Source organism: Polyodon spathula, chromosome 22, assembly GCF_017654505.1.
Source record: "Polyodon spathula isolate WHYD16114869_AA chromosome 22, ASM1765450v1, whole genome shotgun sequence".
NCBI classification, from domain to species: Eukaryota; Metazoa; Chordata; class Actinopteri; order Acipenseriformes; family Polyodontidae; genus Polyodon; species Polyodon spathula.
In genome coordinates, this window is record NC_054555.1 from 17,406,919 (window position 1) to 17,426,517 (window position 19,599).

The 19,599-nt window shown below is 42.3% G+C and overlaps 1 protein-coding gene across 1 annotated transcript in view; it reads right to left on the minus strand.

Annotated features, from left to right (window-relative positions):
* The window catches only part of LOC121296849 (PH and SEC7 domain-containing protein 2-like), a 249,354-nt gene that overhangs the window by 41,078 nt on the left and 188,677 nt on the right, over positions 1–19,599 (minus strand). The window contains exons 9-10 of the mRNA XM_041222713.1: positions 12,367–12,410; positions 11,898–12,088 (exon numbers count right to left, since the gene is read on the minus strand). Of these exons, the coding sequence (XP_041078647.1) occupies positions 11,898–12,088; positions 12,367–12,410 (235 nt within the window). The remainder of the gene's footprint in view (positions 1–11,897; positions 12,089–12,366; positions 12,411–19,599) is intronic.

Genomic DNA, 19,599 nt, shown 5'->3' on the forward strand with positions numbered 1-19,599 from the left:
CCACTATGGGTGCCCAGCAGGCCCCCATAGTGGTCCTTTCTCTGTGAAATGCTTTTCTTTCTGTTCCTCCTCACTGCAGGCGTCCAGCAGGCTCCTGCAGTGACCTCTACGGCGTTAGTTGGTTAAATTCTATGGCGATCATTTTAGACTTCTCAGTTAGATTCGGAGGTTCCCATTTCTTTGAATACTGCAAAGTATTTTCTACCAAAGCTGCTTCCCATCTCCAACAATGGAACCAGTCTACTGGGGTGCACTGGATCAATACATATTCTCCCGTTTTTCACAGGTCTTCAGCTTCTAGTATGCTCAGCATGCGGTTCAACTGCTCAACCCACTGACCCTCCAACCCGTCCCCTCATGTCCCTCCCTCACAATCCTCCTCATCTTTTCATCCCTCCAGATCAAAAGATGGTCAGGGCTGCAATACTGCATACTCTGGAAGCTGTCGGATTTATACTATGTATACCTGTACCATTTATACTATATATACCTGTACTATTCCGCCTGTAACTTCCTTCATTTCCGCTCACCATAACTCCACCACACCCAGCATCAATAATTTTAATCCCTCTCAAAGCTTTCTCCCTGCAATATGCAAAAATTGAACACGCCATATTCTTAATCAAAATTGCTGGGAAAGCCAACCATGGGTTTAAAGCCGATACATCAAACACATTTTTAAATCATGGCCATTCAGCCTGCCCTCAGGTACATCGTCGGAGGACAGTGGCTTTTCAAATTAACTTTTCTGTTCATCTGATGTTCAGCAAAAGCAGCCCATAGATATTCAATACCCTGTCAGAAGCGCTGTGCTGGATCCTCCTTAATAACTACCGCATTCCTTTTGTGCTGAATCTCCTGGATGATTTTCTTCAATTTGATTTTCCCCACGCTTCCCCTGTCCAGAAAATAGCGATCCTCAAATCATTATTTTCAAATCTCGGCATCCCCCTAGACCTTGGGAACTCTCACTTCCATCGAGTTTCTAGTTCACCCTGGATTCCCAATCTTTTTCAGCCTCGGGGAGCAATCGTTTTCTGTCCGGCCGCCCTCCTACCAAATGCAATCCTCTGTCTCTCCTAGGCCATTTAAACTATGCAATGAGGATACTTCCTCAAGAAAGAGCTTTCATCTCCTACCTTCTCTTAATCCCTTCTGTTGATTTCCTCAACAATGTCATACTCATCAATCCTTTTTGCAACAAGGAACTCTATGTGTGGGAGCTCCTACTAAAAGTCTGGAACGGCATTACTTTTATGTAGCGTGTCTCCTGCTACATGAGGACATTCAACTGTTCACAGATGCAGCTCCCTCTCCCGGCTTTGAAGGAAACTACAAGGGAAAATGGTTTTCTGCTGCATGGCCCGAAGAATTCATCAGCATTCCTATCCCCGATCAGTCCTCATCATTGTACGAAATGTATCCAGTTGCTGTAGCCGCATTCCTTTTGGGGGTCTTACTGGGCCCAAAAAAATCCATTCTTCTCCACTCATAATTCAGCTACAGTACAAATTAACCAAGGTCGTTCATCCTCCCACCATTCAGAAGGATTATTTGGTTACCTGTTACTCATCAGTTCATTCTCAGAGTTCAACACATTCTCGGCCATCTGAAAATGTAATCACCAATTCTCTCTTGTTTCCAAATGCAGAGATTCAGAGCATTAGCTCCTGAAGACGACCTCCTGCCAACTCAGTTTCCTCCCTTTTCAGACCTGACATTCATGTGAGCCACCCGCTGCATTCCCTAATTCTGCAGGCTCAAGAAACAACTCTTCTCAGCATCACTCCCCACTCACTGCAAATATACTGATCATCTTGGAATTGCATTCCATTCCCTTAATTTTCAATGCCTGTAGTATCATCCTATATTATGTCCCTTAAGAATGGAGCTATAAGAGTTTCCTCCATCAATATTTCAATTTCTGGCATCCAGTCTTTCTACAAACTCATTTTCAGCATCCCAGCTCTACACTCGTCAACTCACACATTTCTCTAATCCTGAAAGGGCTTCAACGACCAGAATCTCTTTCTCCCCCTGCTTGCTTACCTATCACCACCCACATATTCTCTTGGTGCCTCTAATCCGCTCCGGCTACTCCTCCCAGTTTTTAGATAAACCTTTAAGTCCTTTTCTCTTAGCCTTCTTGGGTTCCTTAGGTGCTCCAGAGACTACATCGCTCTCAAATTCAATCCCCAAATTCACCCCTGTATCTCCGACCTCGCATTTACCTCACCCGATACCTTTTTCCTTCCTGCTCAAAAGAAGTAAAACTGTCCAGAAAGGTTAGGGAACCCTTTCTATTTCGTTTAGAAATAAAACTCCAATGTTAGCCCATATAACTAATTTCTCTCTTATCCATCTCCGTCTTTCTCAGGGTGCATTACCCTTAGACCTGCTGTTTGTTAGCGAAAATGGAACAATCGTCACCAGCCATTGGTTCTTCTTTCACCTTCGCCAGATTCTTTCCAGGTCCAGATTCACAGCTGAGCAGTTCTCCTCTCATTCCTTCAGAATCGTAGCAGCTTCTTGCCACGAAGTTCCAGGCTCCCTTATCAAATGGTTAGGTTGTTGGTTGTTCAGTGCTTAACAAGTTTACATTAGAACAAATTATGGATCCTAAAAATGCTTTTACAAAAATGTACTCTTAAGCGTTAGTAGCCTGCCTCACTTGTTAAAGGTTGGCTAAACCTTCAAGTGGGCTATATTTAATACTAATCGCGGCATTGAGACCGGCTTGTTCTTTTTGGGGGGGTCTCCGCCTCGTCCATTCGGCCAAGAAGCGAGTTAGGTTTGATGCCAAATAAAAGCATATATACAACATAATTCTCTGTAAAATTGCATACTCCACATTCTCCACAATAAATAGTTGTACTTAAACATTTTGTGATTGGTGTTTGTCCCGAACTACTGGATTGATAGAGAATGCACATGAACCTGTGGTACAGTGTTCACTTAGTGATACAGAATGTATATGAACCTTGTAACAAACAGTCTACATCGACATGAGCCAATTATTATATCCAATGTTAGCAAGACAGCAAATAAGATCAAAGGGGTTCCTGGTAAATAAGTACCTAACTACACACGGCAAACCTTGTATTCAAATATTTCAGCAGTGTTAAAGCACAACGACAGTATGCAGCACAACCCTATTCTATTACACACTGATAACAGTTAGTCTAATACAAAGTTAACTCTCACAAAGAACCATAATGTTAATGATGCAGCGAGTAAGCAACTATCCACACTTATTTAACCTGCTCTTACATTTTTTTCTAGTTACAATTTGTAAGGAATACATTGTTTAATACAGATCAATAAGTAAATAAAAAGTCCTTATATTTTTATCATGAAGAACAAACAACAACCATCCTCAAAGTAAAAAAAAAAAACAATGTAGCTGAAACATAAGTTTCTCGGTCCCAATGCGTTTGAACAAACAAACCAAAAATCAGAAAAATTTTAACAAACAGGAGCCCCCCAAAATGTAAATAGTTCGATCTCACCCAATCCACAGTGGCAAAGAATGAAGTCATCCAGAAAACTCCAACAAAAATTAGATCAGTCGAGTAGATGAGAAAAAATCCCAGCTGGTATCTGCACTTTAATTCCACAGTGTTCAGTCCCAATTGCCTTGTCTATAAGCATGTTTGCAGCAGCACTGGTTTGTTTTGCTAATTGAATGTTTTCTATGAAGTGTTTACAACAATCGATTTAAAACATAACTTAAACACTATTTTTACTTCAACACTGACAAAAACAACAAACTCTAGACTCGGCAAACCTGAAACACTTGGTTGTGAGCATTTTCCTATGTAGTCAGTCTGCATTCGAACATGCTGCCAAACCAGGAAACAGGAAGCTCCTGTGAGAGAGACGTAGCCACCTTTTCGAAGCTGCTCTTAAAAGGGAAATTACACAAAAAGTCATCACTTACATCACTATAAAACTAGACCTATTAAGTTTAATCTTTATAGTTTTTTTAATTTATTTTTTTTAATTTCATTTGTAATTTCATTTGTACCCTACCAGGTTTACTGTAGTTCATTTAGCTACTACTGATACCTATCTTGAACTTTGTGTGGCGAAGCCACAGTCACCCCCCCCACCAGGAAGTACCGGGGTTTTAGCCCCAAAATAGGGTTTCAGGTTGACCACGTGGACAGTAGCTATTTTCTGAGGTTGATCAACCCAGTGTACTGAATAATTAAGAGGTCCTAACTTTTTCTTTATAATTGCTGGACCTGGCCATTTAGGGGCTAGCGTATTCCTCACACTAAACTGTACATCCCGTCTGCAGAGGTTATAATGTTTATCCTGCCTGGTCTGAGCTGCTTTGACTTGTTCACTGACTTCTTTAACCACAACTTGTTGGTGTTTTAACAATGAATGTTATGCAGAGGCTGGAGATGGAGACACTTATCAAACAGTTGAGGGGCCCTTTGAGCATAAATCCCACTGCAAGTTCAGCAGGCGAAAAACCTGTAGTTTCTTGCTTCGCTGTGTTGAGAGAAAAATGAAATTCATGGATCCATTGGTCCCAATCTTGGTGTTGATCTCCGACAAATGATGCTATCATAGTTTTGATGGTTCGGTTAATTCACTCTTAAAGATTCGTTTTAGGATGGTAAGCTGTGGTCGACTTTCTGACGACTCCCCAGGCCTTGCATACATCAGTAATGAGCTGGCTCGTAAATTGTGCTCCTCGATCAGAAACGAGATATTATGGAGTTCCTCACCTGGTAAAAATCTCCTGGATGAGATTGAACAATTTTTGGGGTTTAACTGTCACGTTGTTCAACATTCGTGGACTGAAGTAAACCTACTGGTTTACAGTTAGAAGGTTTATATTTTTGACAAGTAGAACACTGCTTGATGTACGTCCAAATGTCTTTTCTTACAGATGGCCACCAAGCGACTTCAAGGACCAAACAGAGTTTTAAGTCATCCCAAATGACCGACCAAGAGGGTTGTAGTGGCAATAATTTAAAAACATGTCCGTCATGCAAGTTGGCACCACTAGCTGGAATTTATGTCCTCCCCTTTGGGCAGATACTTTTCTATACACCAGCCCTTGTTCTATCACAAAGTGATATCCTTTCCGGTGCAGTATGTGGCTTCACTTTCAGGTTGATCATTGTGTCAGCAATAAAGGAATCTTTGGCCTGAGCCTCTGCTGTCTCATCCAAGGAGGTAGGCACATCCATACAAAAACATACCTTGTCTATGTAAACTGCAACTGTAACTTCAGTGGTAACCGTAACACGGGACAGAACACCTGGGACAGTATTTAAACTTCCTTTCTTATACAGCACCTTAAAGGTAAATTGCTGCAAATGGAGAGTCCACCTTGTAAGATATGAAGAAGTCTTTTGTGTGTTAAAAGCCCAGGACAAGGTGGCATGATCTGTCACCACTTCAAACTGGACACCTTCAAGGTAATGTCTCCATTTTTCAACCGCCCATACCACAGCCAGACACTCTTTTTCTGATGTAGAATAATTATTTTCTGCTGGGTTGAGAAGGCGGGAAGCATAAGCAATAACATGCTCCCCCTCTCCATCACTCTGTGGAAGAACCACCCTGAGTCCCAAATCACTGGAATCTGTATATACCCTGACTGTCTGATCTAGGTTGGGATAAACAACAACTGGTGGAGATTGAAGAGAGCCTTAAGCATTTCAACATTATTTTTGCATTCTTCCATCAACTCTCAGGCCACACCTTTTTTCTTAAGGTGATTTAAAGGTGCAGCCATGTCACAAACTTAGGGATAAATTTAAGGTAATGTCAGCAAACTTAGGGATAAATTTATAGTACCATCCTGTGAGACCTAAAAAACTCTGTACCTCCTTCAGGTTAGTCGGAATGGAGTATGTTTGAATTGCAGTGAGCTTGTCTGTATCAGCAGCCACTCCTTGTCCAGATACGATGTGGCCTAGGAATTTGATAGAACTTTAAAGAAATGACATTTGGCAAGATTCAATGTCAAATCGGCTTGATGGAGTTTTGAGAATACTTAGTGGAGATCTTCCAAATGCTGAGATTCAGTAGGTGAATACACAATAACATCATCAATATATACTAGACAGCACCCACCTCTTAATTCACGTAAAAGGTGCTGGAATGTTGCAGCAGCATTCTTTAACCCAAAAGGCATAACATGGAATTGATATAGACCAAATGGAGTGCAAAATGCAGTCTTAGATGTGCTGGTTTTATCCATGGCTATCTGCCAATATCCAGATCACAGGTCTACGGTACTGAACATTCGGCATCGGGTAAGCATTAAAATGAGTTTTGGAATTCAGTTGTCTGTAGTCTATACAAAAACCGTAGGATCCATCCCACTTTGGTACTAACAAAACTGGAGCTGACCATGAAGAGGTTGATGGCTCAATGAAACCATCTTCATTCATCTGTCACAGATGTGCTTGAATGATTTTTCTTTTTATTGGAGATGTCCAACATCGAATTGGAACCTCATCTATAGTATAAATCTTGTGTGTTTGGACATCAGTTTTTCTCAAATGAGTGGTACAGACAGATGGTCATTGTGTGAACAAATCCTTTAAGTCTCATCATTGTACTGCAGAGTCAATGGCAATGTCAGTATGACTTTTGCCAACAGGTACACCCAAAGGTGATTTTCTCCTCAATCTTATTTTCCCCAATGGAAAAGAAACGGCTCTGGGAATTTGACTGATAGCCAAATATACAGTAACCAAAGTTATTACATCAATGTTTAATGTTGACCAAGCAGATTCCCATTTTGCCTTCTCTAAGAAAGGGAAATATTCAAAACCCTCAGAGTGTTGTAATCCATATGCTCTCCTCAACATGTCAATCCTTAAATTTATTTTTTTTATTTTTTTTTAGTCCTAAAACTAGCAGGAAAGCCAAGTGGGCATCGAACATTATGTAAGTATCCAGGGTCCAATATTTCTCATAAAAATAATAAGTGAGACAAACTTTACCAAGTGACTTGTATGAGTGGCCATCAGTCAACACAAAAGCCTGGTCTACACACAATGCAAGTGATTCATCTGGATTTTGTAGTCGCTGCCAAAGCTTCTCACCCATCACTGTGAATGTAAACCCGGTATCCATTAAACCTGGTCCTCGGAAATCTCTCACTTCGATGTTAACCACCAGCAGAGTGAGATTAGCGGAGAGAATCTTTTCAGCCTTAGATTTTTTCACATTCTGCATGACGTTCATATCAGCTGTTTTCTTAGTAGCTGTTTGGTGACTTTTCTTGGTGCTACCTACAGAAGGTGGCTTGCTGTTAACCCTGGTCCAGTACTCCTTTTGTACTGCCCAGTCTCTCTCTACCATAGATCCTACACGTACTAACTCCGCAACAGACCTCACAGTTCCTTGTAGACAACTGGCCAGCTTGGGGTTGTTATTATTTAAAACTCATCTTACCAGCTCTGTCTCCTCCATTTCAGGTTTCCATTTCAAACAGATAGCTCTGAAATCATAGATGAAGTCACAAATTCCTTCACCTGAGGCCTGGTCTCTGCTGCGCACTCAATCTTCCACCTCTGTGATCAAATCCGCTGGTAAAAAAGCTTTTAAAAAAGCTATTTTAAAATTAGCCCCAGAAAAAATATTCTGACCTACAGCCCACCACCAACCTTTTGGCAGACCCTTTCAGTACATATGATAAAGTAGTTATTATTTCATTGTCTTTCAGAGGATGGAGAGCCAAAAACTCATCACACATATCAAGAGAACTCATAGGATCTGAATTTCCTTCACTTCCTCTGTATTCTGGAAAATTTATCCTAATGGAGAGTTTTGTCATACTTATGTTCTGATCTTCACATTGAGTGGCTGCTGGAACCACTGGAGCATCATCAAAGGCAGAGCTACAGAAGGTGGGGAGATGGTCTGGCTGAAGGAAAAGAAAACATTCTCATGGAGCTAATCTTTTTCTCCAGTTTTTATACCTCTTCTTACCAACTTTTGTCTCACCTCTGTAAGCATTTTACCATGGCTTATTCAAAGTTAGCCATAGCAGTGTTAATGACATGCTCAAACCACTGATCAACAAAGAGCCTTAAAGATTCCTCTCTATTTATTTGGCCTATAAGCCTACCCTCCTCTTCAACACTATTAATCCTGGCAGTAATTTGTGCCAGGTTATCAGTGATAGTAGCCAGTCCATGACTAGGGTTAATACGCTGCTCTGCATCCTCTAATTCGGCAACCTCAACCTCTAGTTCCATAATATAAAGATAATTTAACCTAGTGGCTATTTCAGCTAAAGGCTCCCTTCTAGTTAAAAATGGTCCGAGTGTAAAATCAATATAGTCTTCATTATTATTATGCATGTTACCTGGGACTGAAAGATCTACTGACATACTTGCATTAAACAAACCAACATCTATTACTTAAACCAGACCTTCAACTATCAAAATGCAGTATAAAGCAATTTTTCTTGAAAAAAAAACCTTTATCTCGTAATGGGCCACCAATTCTGTAACAAACAGTCTACATGCATGAAGCAATTTTTATCTCCAATGTTAGCAAGACAGTAAGACAGCGAATAAGATCAAAGGGGATCCTGGTAAATAAGGACTTCACTATACATGACAAAATTATACAAAAAATCAATCTTGTATTCAAATATTTCAGTAGTGTTAAAACACATTAACAGTATGCAGCACAGCAATATACTATTACAAACTGATAACAGTTAGTCTAATACGAAGTAAACTCTCACAAAGAACCGTAATGTTAATGATGCAGCGAGTAAGCAACTATCACACTTATTTAAACTGTTCTGTGATCTGGATGGCTTTGCAGGGGTGACGTCAGACCAGAAACACTCAGGAAGTAGCGGGTGAAAATGAAGCACAGAGACGCTCAGTGTTTTATTAATAAATAATAAACAAAATAAAGGTTTAAACAAAACCAACAACACAAAGAAAAAGGTGCGTTGGCTAAACAAATAAAGACACAAATAACAAGCATGCTTAGCAATTGTTCTCTTCCTCCACAGACCTACGTCTCGCTCCTCTGACACTCCTCTCCCCTAATGAGCCTGGAGTACGTCTTTCTATCGTCTGTGGCTGGAGCCTTAATTACCTAATTTAATAATTACCTTAAGGCTCCAGCATCATTCCCACAAGGGTATTAGGGAAGGGGTTTTAACCCGATCCCCACTGACTACACAATAAAGACCGTCTTTTCAACGGTCTCAAAACAGTAAATAAGACGGACGGTGCTCGACCGCCCGCACATAAACAATATAATAACAATAACAAAATAATCAAAGGAGATGGACACTCCGTCACACATGGGCCCCCCTTGTGCGCAGCACACATGGCCTCAAAGGCCACCTCACCCCTCAGTCACCAAAGTCCCGGTTCACCGTCCCAGCCCAGGAACAGGGGCAGCAATGGGCCAGGGGTGGTGGCCAAGGTGGGAGGTTCTCCTCCCACCCCAACAGCTGTAGTGGCACTTTTCCTCCACTGTTCTCATCTTGGGCTGCGGACCTGGGGACTTCCCTTTTTTGGGCTGCGGACACTCTGAATCCTCTCTCTTTTGCTGTGGACGTTTGTGCTCCTGCCCCTCAGGCTGTGAAGGCGAAACCAGCAGGCATTCTCCCTCTACTGGTGGAGACAGCAGCAATGGCTCCTCTCCCTCTGATGCTGGAGACGGCAGCAATGGCTCCTCTCCCTCTGATGCTGGAAACGACAGCGATGGCTCCTCTCCCTCTGATGCTGGAAACGGCAGCGATGGCTCCTCTCCCTTTGGTGCTGGAGACGGCAACGATGGCTCCTCTCCCTCTAGCACTGGAAACAGTGGCGAGGCCTCTCCCTCTGGCACTGGAGATGACAGCGATGGCTGCTCTCCCTCTGGCAATGGAGACGACAGCGATGGCTCCTCTCCCTCTGGCGCTGGAGACGATGGAGCTGGAGAAAGTGGTAGCTCTGCCATAACTGCAGCCAGGTAGTGGATTACCATGTCTGCAATGTCTGAGAGGGACACTGGGCAGTGTTGCTTTTCCCAGGCTTCCCACCACTCTCCACCTCTGGCCCACAGGAGGTTGATCACATCGGGGAGGGCCTCTTCAGCATTCCTCCCAGGCTCCACCAGCCATCCCCAGATTCCCTCAGAGGAGAGTGAATTTGTCGGCTTCTGAGCCAGTGGGACCTCTCCCCCTGATGCTGGACACTCAGGCTCCTCCATCTCCTGCCATGCGTTGCTCTGGCTGAGTGGCAGGTACCTGACCTCGCCACACAGGAAGCACCACTCTTCATCATCCAGACAGGTGAGGCAAACATCCAGCGTGGTAGAGATGCAACGGGACCTGCGACCGGCTCCGTGCTGCTGTTGCTGCACCCCCTGCTGCCGCTGTTGCTGCTGCTTTTTCCTGCCAATTCTTCCCATTTTTTTTCTTCCAAACAAAACAAAAACACTCCTTTTATGAAAAAAAATTAATTCACCCACTGTATTTCTGGTCTGACACTTGGAGGCACTGTCGTCCCATTCTGACACCATATGTGAGCAGGATGGCTTTGCAGGGCTGACGTCAGACCAGAAACACAGACTCAAGAAGTAGAGGGTGAAACTGAGGCACAGGGGATGCTCTGTGTTTTATTAATAAATAATAAACAAAATAAAGGTTTAAGCAAAGCCAACAACACAAACAAAAAGGCGAGTTGGCCAAACAAATAAACACACAAATAACAAGCATGCTTAGCAATTGTTCTCTTCCTCCACAGACTTAGGTCTCTCCTCTGACACTCCTCTCCCCTAATGAGCTTAGAGTGCATCTTTTTATAGTCTGTGGCTGGAGCCTTAATTACCTAATTTGATATAATAATTACCTTAAGGCTCCAGCCACACTCCAGCCGAGGGTATTAGGGAAGGGGTTTTAACCCGATTCCAACCGACTACACAATAAAGACCGACTTTATTAAGATGGACGGTGCTCGACCGCCCATATATAAACAATATAATAATAATAACAAAATTATCAAAGGGGCGGGACACTCCGCCACATGCTCTTACATTTTTTATAGTTACAATTTGTAAGGAATATATTTTTTAATACAGATCAATAAGTAAATAAAAAGTCCATATATTTGTATCATAAATAACAAAGAACAACCATCCTCAAAGTAATAAAAAACAATGTAGCTGAAACATAAGCTTCATGGTCCTAATGCGTTTGAACTAATAAACAAAAAATAGGAAAAATTAAAATAAACGGGAGCTCCCCAAAAAGTAAATAGTTCGATCTCACCCAATCCACAGTGGCAAAGAATGAAGTCATCCAGAAAACTCCAACAAAAATTAGATCAGTCTTATAGATGAGGAAAAATCCCAGCTGGTATCTGCAGTTTAATTCCACAGTGTTCAGTCCCAATTGCCTTGTCTATAAGCATGTTTGCAGCAGCACTAGTTTGTTTTGCTAATTGAATGTTTTCTATGAAGTGTTTACAACAATCGATTTAAAACATAACTTAAACACTATTTTTACTTCAACACTAACAAAAACAACAAACACTAGACTCGGCAAACCTGAAACACTTGGTTGTGAGCATTTTCCTACATAGTCGGTCTGCATTCGAACATGCTGCCAAACCAGGAAACATGAAGCTCCTGTGAGAGCCACCTTTTTGAAGCTGCTCTTAAAAGGGAAATTACACAAAACTTAATCATTTACATATCACTATGAAATTAACCCTATTAAGTTTAATCTTTATAGTTTTTTTTTTTTTTTATTTGTACCTGACTAGGTTTACTGTAGTTCATTTAGCTACTAGTGATACATATCTAGCACTTTGTGTGGCGAGTGCCACAACCTGTCATACAGTGTTGACTTAGTCAGTGATAAAGAATGGATTTCGTTCCCACACCACAGTACGTACTTCGTTTGCCGTCCATGTCTGCATGACTCTTGCGTGTCAGGACCCCATGCTTGTAGGTAGCTGCGTTAGACGCCAGTGGAATGTGGAGGAAGGGGTTGCTGCTGTACACGATCCTTGTCACCTTCTTCACTCCGCTGTCGGATCTGTCATTGACCAGCTCAGACATGGACTTCCCCAGCTCCTCCTCATCCCTTCCACAGGAAACAGAGCGAGCACACACGTATTAGAACACAGAGATACTCAATACTGCCTACAGCATCAGAGCACACACATATTAGAACACAAAGATACTCAATACTGCCTACAGCATCAGAGCACACACGTATTAGAACACAGAGATACTCAATACTGCCTACAGCATCAGAGCACACACGTATTAGAACATAGAGATACTCAATACTGTCTACAGCATCAGAGCACACACGTATTAGAACAACACAGAGAAAAAGGGGTAAAAACAGGTACTTACATTGCCCATTCTAGCTTTTCATTCTTTATTGAATTGTAGAGAATCTGAAAGAAAAGAAGACCACTTCATTTCAAGCTTTTTTTGTTTTATCCAGAAGTAAAATACCAGATGGTGATATATTTCTGAAGACAATGAGAAAAACTTATAGTGAAGACGTTAGGAATTTGAACATTTCTTTCATATTGCTACTTCACAGGACAGGAGCAAGTGCTGCGTGGAGCACTAAAATGCTCCTGGGTTTAGAGTGTTTGGGACCTGGAAGAGAATGATCCAGAGTTTCCCAGAGACAATTCTAGGGTACGGCTACAGGAGCTCATCATAGACAACATAGAACAAGTCCAGCTGCTAATATACTGGTATTGTCCATGTAAGCAATACCTTTTTAAAACGGTACTGAAACGCTGCCAGTACACCCACACAAAGTGCGTTTGTCAGCTTTTAAGTTTGATTTGCTCCAGGTAAATCTCTTAACAGAGGAACAAGCTTCACATTGCATTGCTTAGTTTCCTTTTACTGTCTCCTCTCACTTGTTTATTTATTGTGTGTGTACCCATTCTGTCATTCTGAATGCTGCAAGTTGTCTGCCATAGACATCACAGAATTCAGAATCAGCAAAAGTTTATCTATGCTTTACCATGCTTTCAATATGCTATACTACACTTTGCTTTGGGCAACATTTATAAGGGTGACTCCTGACTTCTACTGTAAATGTAACTGATGTAAACATCTTTATACTGCCTCTCTTTAACTCTACATGGATCCCTATGGTGTCTTACCCTAGTGTTGTATTAATAGGATTGTTACTATTTTAGCAGAAACTGCTTCTACAAAGACTTCCCTCAGTGTCGCACAATCTTAAGTGCACATTGCTTCATCTGTGGACTTCAGTGCACTGAGCAACACTAACATGCTTCCCACTCAACTCAGGAAATCAGACATGAGGAGAGCTTCAGTGCACTGAGCAACGCTAACATGCTTCCCACTCAACTTGTCCATACTGATCTAAACAGAAATAGCAATGGATAAAAAAGAACTTCACCTTCAACAGAAATGAGTGAAACCAGACCTACTTGACACTCAGTTGGCAAATTGTTTGACTCAGTAAAGCACACAGATGTATCTGTATGTGAACTAGGAGCTGGACTCTCAGAGCTAGTTACTCTAAACTGTCATTAGCATAATTTTATCAGAGAAACACACCCAATAAAGTTACCTAACCAGAGATAAACTACCCAGACATTTCATATAGGGGGTTCTGAGTAGCCTAAAGTTGTTTGCCTCTAAAAACAAATACACATGATATATAAGGCTGGGATCCATTCACATCTTCTGATTATTGCTCTTGTGGGTTATCACATTACCAGACACCCACCATGTAATTACAGCCTCATTATTTACACGTGGATGTTGTTCCTCTATACAAGTTACACATTTTAAAATATGTACTGTTTTTAAGTAAATGAAAGAACACTGGCAGTTGAGATTTTAGAAGGTGAAATTCTGGAGATCTCGCTCACATTTCCTGTGTTCAAATGAAAAGTTTGCTAATGAACTGATTCGGTCCTCTGGTGGATTATCAAGCTAATAAATAAAAGGGGATAAAACCAACACACCAAATGATAAATCATTCCACTAATTCCTCCCACCATTTACTGTAGTTTACATCAGTGACACAAGCTGTCTCCCCCTGTATTAACAAGGCTCACTGGAATCCAGATGCATTTATATGCATGTGACAGAGTGTGTTCTCCCCTGTATTAACAAGGCTCACTGGAATCCAGATGCATTCATACAATATGCATGCGATGGTCAGTGTGTTAGAACATAAGAACATAAGAAAGTTTACAAACGAGAGGAGGCCATTCGGCCCATCTTGCTCGTTTGGTTGTTAGTAGCATATTGATCCCAGAATCTCATCAAGCAGCTTCTTGAAGGATCCCAGGGTGTCAGCTTCAACAACATTACTGGGGAGATGATTCCAGACCCTCACAATTCTCTGTGTAAAAAAGTGCCTCCTATTTTCTGTTCTGAATGCCCCTTTGTCTAATCTCCATTTGTGACCCCTGGTCCTTGTTTCTTTTTTCAGGCTGAAAAAGTCCCTTGGGTCGACACTGTCAATACCTTTTAGAATTTTGAATGCTTGAATTAGGTCGCCACATAGTCTTCTTTGTTCAAGACTGAACAGATTCAATTATTTTAGCCTGTCTGCATATGACATGCCTTTTAAGCCCGGAATAATTCTGGTCGCTCTTCTTTGCACTCTTTCTAGAGCAGCAATATCTTTTTTACAGCGAGGTGACCAGAACTGCACACAATATTCAAGATGAGGTCTTACTAGTGCATTGTACAGTTTTAACATTACTTCCCTTGATTTAAATTCAACACTTTTCACAATGTATCCGACTGTTGACTAATCAGAGTTTTAATAACCTTTTACTGGCATTTGATTCCTACAAATATTAAACTAATCTAATTTGTGTAGCATTTTCATTTTAAAAGGATTTCAATGTCATATGGCTAAAACATGTTGTTTATTAATAAGCAATAAATCCTCCAAGCTTAATTCAGGTCTAAAGGTCTTTTGGATTTTTTATAGTGTTGTATCTGATATTAATGAGATGAAATGTCCAGGGACCAGATTGCTTGTATCACATGGCATTAATGTCACAGTACAGATAAAAATTAAAGACAAAGGGGGTTTAAGGGGATATATGTATATATATATATATATATATATATATATATATATATATATATATATATATATATATATATATATATATATAACAACAAAAAACAACAAGAAAGGCCTGACTGGAAGGATGACTGACTGAAGCTAACAAGATAATTCCATAAATATTACCTATTATGCACTTTTATTCACTATATGGGTCTCAAATGTGCAGTTTTGAAAGAAAGACATGGTATAGCACACATGCACAGTATATCCATTTTAAAACATCTGGTACTGCGCTACCTTAAAGAAAGTTCTCAGTGTGCTTGCCTTGTTTTCCAAGAAGTCTGTTAGTGCTTTACTTCCCAGGTCATTTTACCCCAGCAATGTCTTCTGGGTCAAAGCATCGCATTGGCTGCAAAGCATATCAATTATTAGGTGAAGCAGCTGGTTGGTCAATTGCACTCTCAAGGTGAAATGACCAAGGAAGTACAAGACAAACAGAGACTTAAGCACTTCGGATAAAAAAATAATCTTTTGTAAACTTTGATGCCTTTCTTAACTTTGAATGTTCAATTATTCTACCCCTTATATTTTTCCTCACTGCAGGGACTCCCCACAACAGCTCAGTCAAACACCTTTTTACACCCTCAAGTTAAGCAGTGGATACTGGCTAGCTACCACCCCCTGGAGGACTAAGGCCAGCCCTGCAGGTGTCTGTTTGAACTCACCCAGTACCTGGCCACTAGGGGCCACTGTAAATTAATCTGGATACTATATTGTAACCTAGTAGCACAGTTCAGCACCTATTGCCTCAGCACTGCCATAACACGTTGGAATCCAGACTGTGCTCATGCATCTGGGTCAGATATGAGTAGCACACAGTCACTCATCAAATACTTCACTATTACTACTATTACAGTGTGTTTGTACATAGGCAAATGAATAGGGAAATGAGTTTAATAATCATTTTTTACACTGCATATTGCACTCAAGTCTTTCTGGGATTAAAACATTAGCCATGAGGGTGGATTTGTAACACATTGCACAGTGGTTGTTATGTGGTAGGATTGTGTCTGGTACTGATCTGATATAATAGTTTTGCTAGAACACCAGTATTAGTACCACTGGCTCATACAACAGTATTTGTGCTATTATTGTTTTCATCTTATAAAGCATCTGTTTTTCTTTGTTTTCATCTTATAGCATCTGTTTTTCTAAGTTCACTATCATATATACAATTCTGTTTTTTTGTTTTTGTTTTTTTTAATATATTTCACCAGGAATGTTTTACCTGGTCATCATCAATCAGGCTGTACACTTTTTTTCAGACAGCACATTCACAAACAAATTAGGTTAGTGGGAGTTCAATCTTCTTAAAATTTAAATCGTTGCGTGGCTGTAAGATTGTAAGCCAGTCCACAGAATGCAAAGTAAATCAGAAGCCTATTGTTTTTGTTAGGATTGTTAGGCTTCCATGCCGAATGCTGGGGAAGCCTATTCATTTTGTTAAGTTTATTCTTATTAGACTTCCAAGATTTTTTTTACATAGTCCACTCATGTCCAAGATTAATTCTTATTAAGGAATTTTTTTAGGTCACATGGTGTGGCTTCCATTTTGGATTTAAATATTTAAATGACAGCTCCTCGTGAACCCTTTGGCCGATTAACTTGGTTTCTGGTATTCGTTGTATATCTGTACTGTCTTCTAAAAAAGTCATTCAGGAAAAGTTGTTACATGAAACAATATGGCCAATTAATATGGATGACATGCCTTATTTTCACCACTAGGTACATGCAATTACACATTCCAACCACCAGGGACAACTGTGCTATTGAAAACAGTAAAAAAGAAATCTTTAAATCCGCCATTGTTCGTGGCTGGCTAAGATAATGATAGGTTGCAGATGCAACTCTGGTTCCCTGAAAGGGAAAATAACCATCAAGTATGGAATATCGCCCCCCCAGGCGATAGGATTTAGCTGAGCTTATGTTAAAGCTGCCGATAGGCTGTTACATGTACTGACATCTTAGCCCCCCCCCCCCCCTTGTTGGCTTAGAATACCCAGTGTATGCAGCATCACATTCTCCTTTGCTTCAGGCCGTGAAGGCTTCTGAAACGACCTTGCTACTTGATGGTTATTTTCTCTTTCAAGGAAACAGGGTTGCCTCCGTAACCTATTGTTCCCTTTCAATTCGAAAATAACCATCAAGCATAGGAATAGTGTATCCAAGCTGTTGTGAGGGAGAAATGCGGCGGCAGAACAGCCTTACATCATAATGCAACTGCATAGGCATCCCATCTGCGCATGTACGGAGCAGCGTCTCAACGTCCATGCTCGAAATGCCACCTGTCCATAGGTGAAATTGTCGTCACCATAAAACAGTGATCTCTATGTCTCCGCATCGTGCACAGATACACAGATGCTCTGAATGATGGAACAGCGGAACCCAGTACATTTAACCTGCAGAACCTCATAAATGTATGCGGTCTCAGACACGGGCACCCCTCTGAAGAGGGCCCATGAAGTCGCCACCCCCCTAGTGGAATGCACCTTCAACTGCCCTGGCGGCAGAAGGTCTGCAGTTTCATATGCTAACTTAACAGCATCCACAATCCAATGGGAAAGACGTTGCTTTGATAACGCCTGACTCAAGGTCTTAGAACCATGACATACAAACAACTGCTATCTCTGCCTCTCGCCTCGTGTACGGTCAATATTGCACCATAATGCTTGCACTGGGCAGAGCGTGTGTAACCGTTCTTCCTCTAAGGAAGAGAAAAGGGGGGGATGCTATCAACTCCACCGACTGGTTCACATGGGCCGGGGATATAACCTTCGGCAAGAAAGCCGGATTAGGACGCATGGAGACCCTAGACCCGTCTCCTGCGAAGCGAGTACAGGCTCCACGATGGTAAGCTGGCCCTCCCTGGAGGTCGCAAGCGCCTTGCGCCCCTCAGGAACTGAGATGCCAAAAAATGGCATACTGGTGACCAAATGTCAAAACATACATGGCAAGCCGATATGGTGGCTAAATACACCTTTAGTATAGAGGGAGATTTCCTTTCATCTAAAAGCTTCTGAAGAAATTGTAGTATTACTGCCATAGGGCACAATATTGGGTCAGAGCCCCCAGCCAGACACCAATCTTGAAACAATTGCCACTTGTACGTATATTGGGACCTAGTAGAGGGTGCTCTCGCACTCTGAATGGTCGAAATAACCACCGTCAACAGTCCTAAGGCTGACAGGTGTTCCTGTTCAGGGGCCAAACCCATAGCTGCATCAGCTCGGGGCTCGGACACCACAGCCCTCCCTGGGTTTGGGATAAGAGGTCTGCTCGCAGAGGGACTTCCCTCGGGTGACCGTGTAAGAGCTGCACCAGGTTCGAAAACCATATTCTCCGAGGCCACCGAGGGATGACAAGAATCACTGTCGCTCTCTCTACCCTGACTAGCAAACGAGACCGACTGATAGGAGCCCTGGCTCGGGACTCTGGGCCAGCGCATCGACTCCTAGGGGGCTGTCGAGGTTCTTTACCGAGAACCACAGTGGGCAGTTGGTGGATGCTCCCGACACAAAGAGATCCACCTGCGCTCTACCTAACCACTGCCAAATGCTCTCTACCACCTGAAGGTGAAGGAGCCATTCGCCCGCAAGGGAACCGCCTCTGGAGAGGAGATCCGCTGCGTGATTGACTCGGCCTGGCAAATAGACCGCCCGGTGGGAGATTGGTCGAGGTTGTGCCCACAGCAATAACCGTGCTACCATTTTGTGAAGCCTGTGGGACCGCAATCCGCCCTGGCGGTTGATATACGCCACTACCGTGGTGTTGTCTGTCCGCACTAACATGTGCTTGCCTCGAAGCACCAGCAAGAAATGCCATAGGGCGAGGTCCACCGCTCTGAGCTCCAGAGCATTGATGTGGGCTGACCTCCAAGGTCCTGTCCACATTCCTCGGGTCCTTTTCCCATTCCAGACCTCTCCCCAACCTTTGTTGGAGACGTCTGTGGTGATCACTTCCCTCCGGAAGATGGGACCCAAGCGCACATCCTGACGGATATTGGATGGAACCTTCCACCAACGCAGGGCTCTCCAGCAAGTTTGGGAAACCTCTAACTTGCAATGTCTGTCTCGTTGTGGAACGCAATAGGAAGGCACTGAACCAGTCCTGAAGAGGTCTCTGGTGTAGTAAGCCCAATGGAAAGGCTTGAGAGGCGGCAGCCATCAACCCTAGCATGCACTGACATAATGTCGTGGTCACTGTTTTTCTCAACCTGAACAGGGAGAGACACTGCTCTATTGAGGCAACTTTTGTGTCGATAAGGTCACTTCCATGGACAATGAGTCCAGATGCAGACCCAGAAACTCGGTCTGTTGGCTCGGCATGAGACGACTCTTGTCTGAATTCACCTTCAGACCCAGTCGTTGGAGGTGGTCTGTGACCCACACTGTGTGCTCTACCAACTGCTCCCTTGACTGGGCACAGACGAGCCAGTCGTCCAGGTGGCCAGAATGGCATCCATACACTTTGAAAAGGTTCAAGGAGCGAGTGAC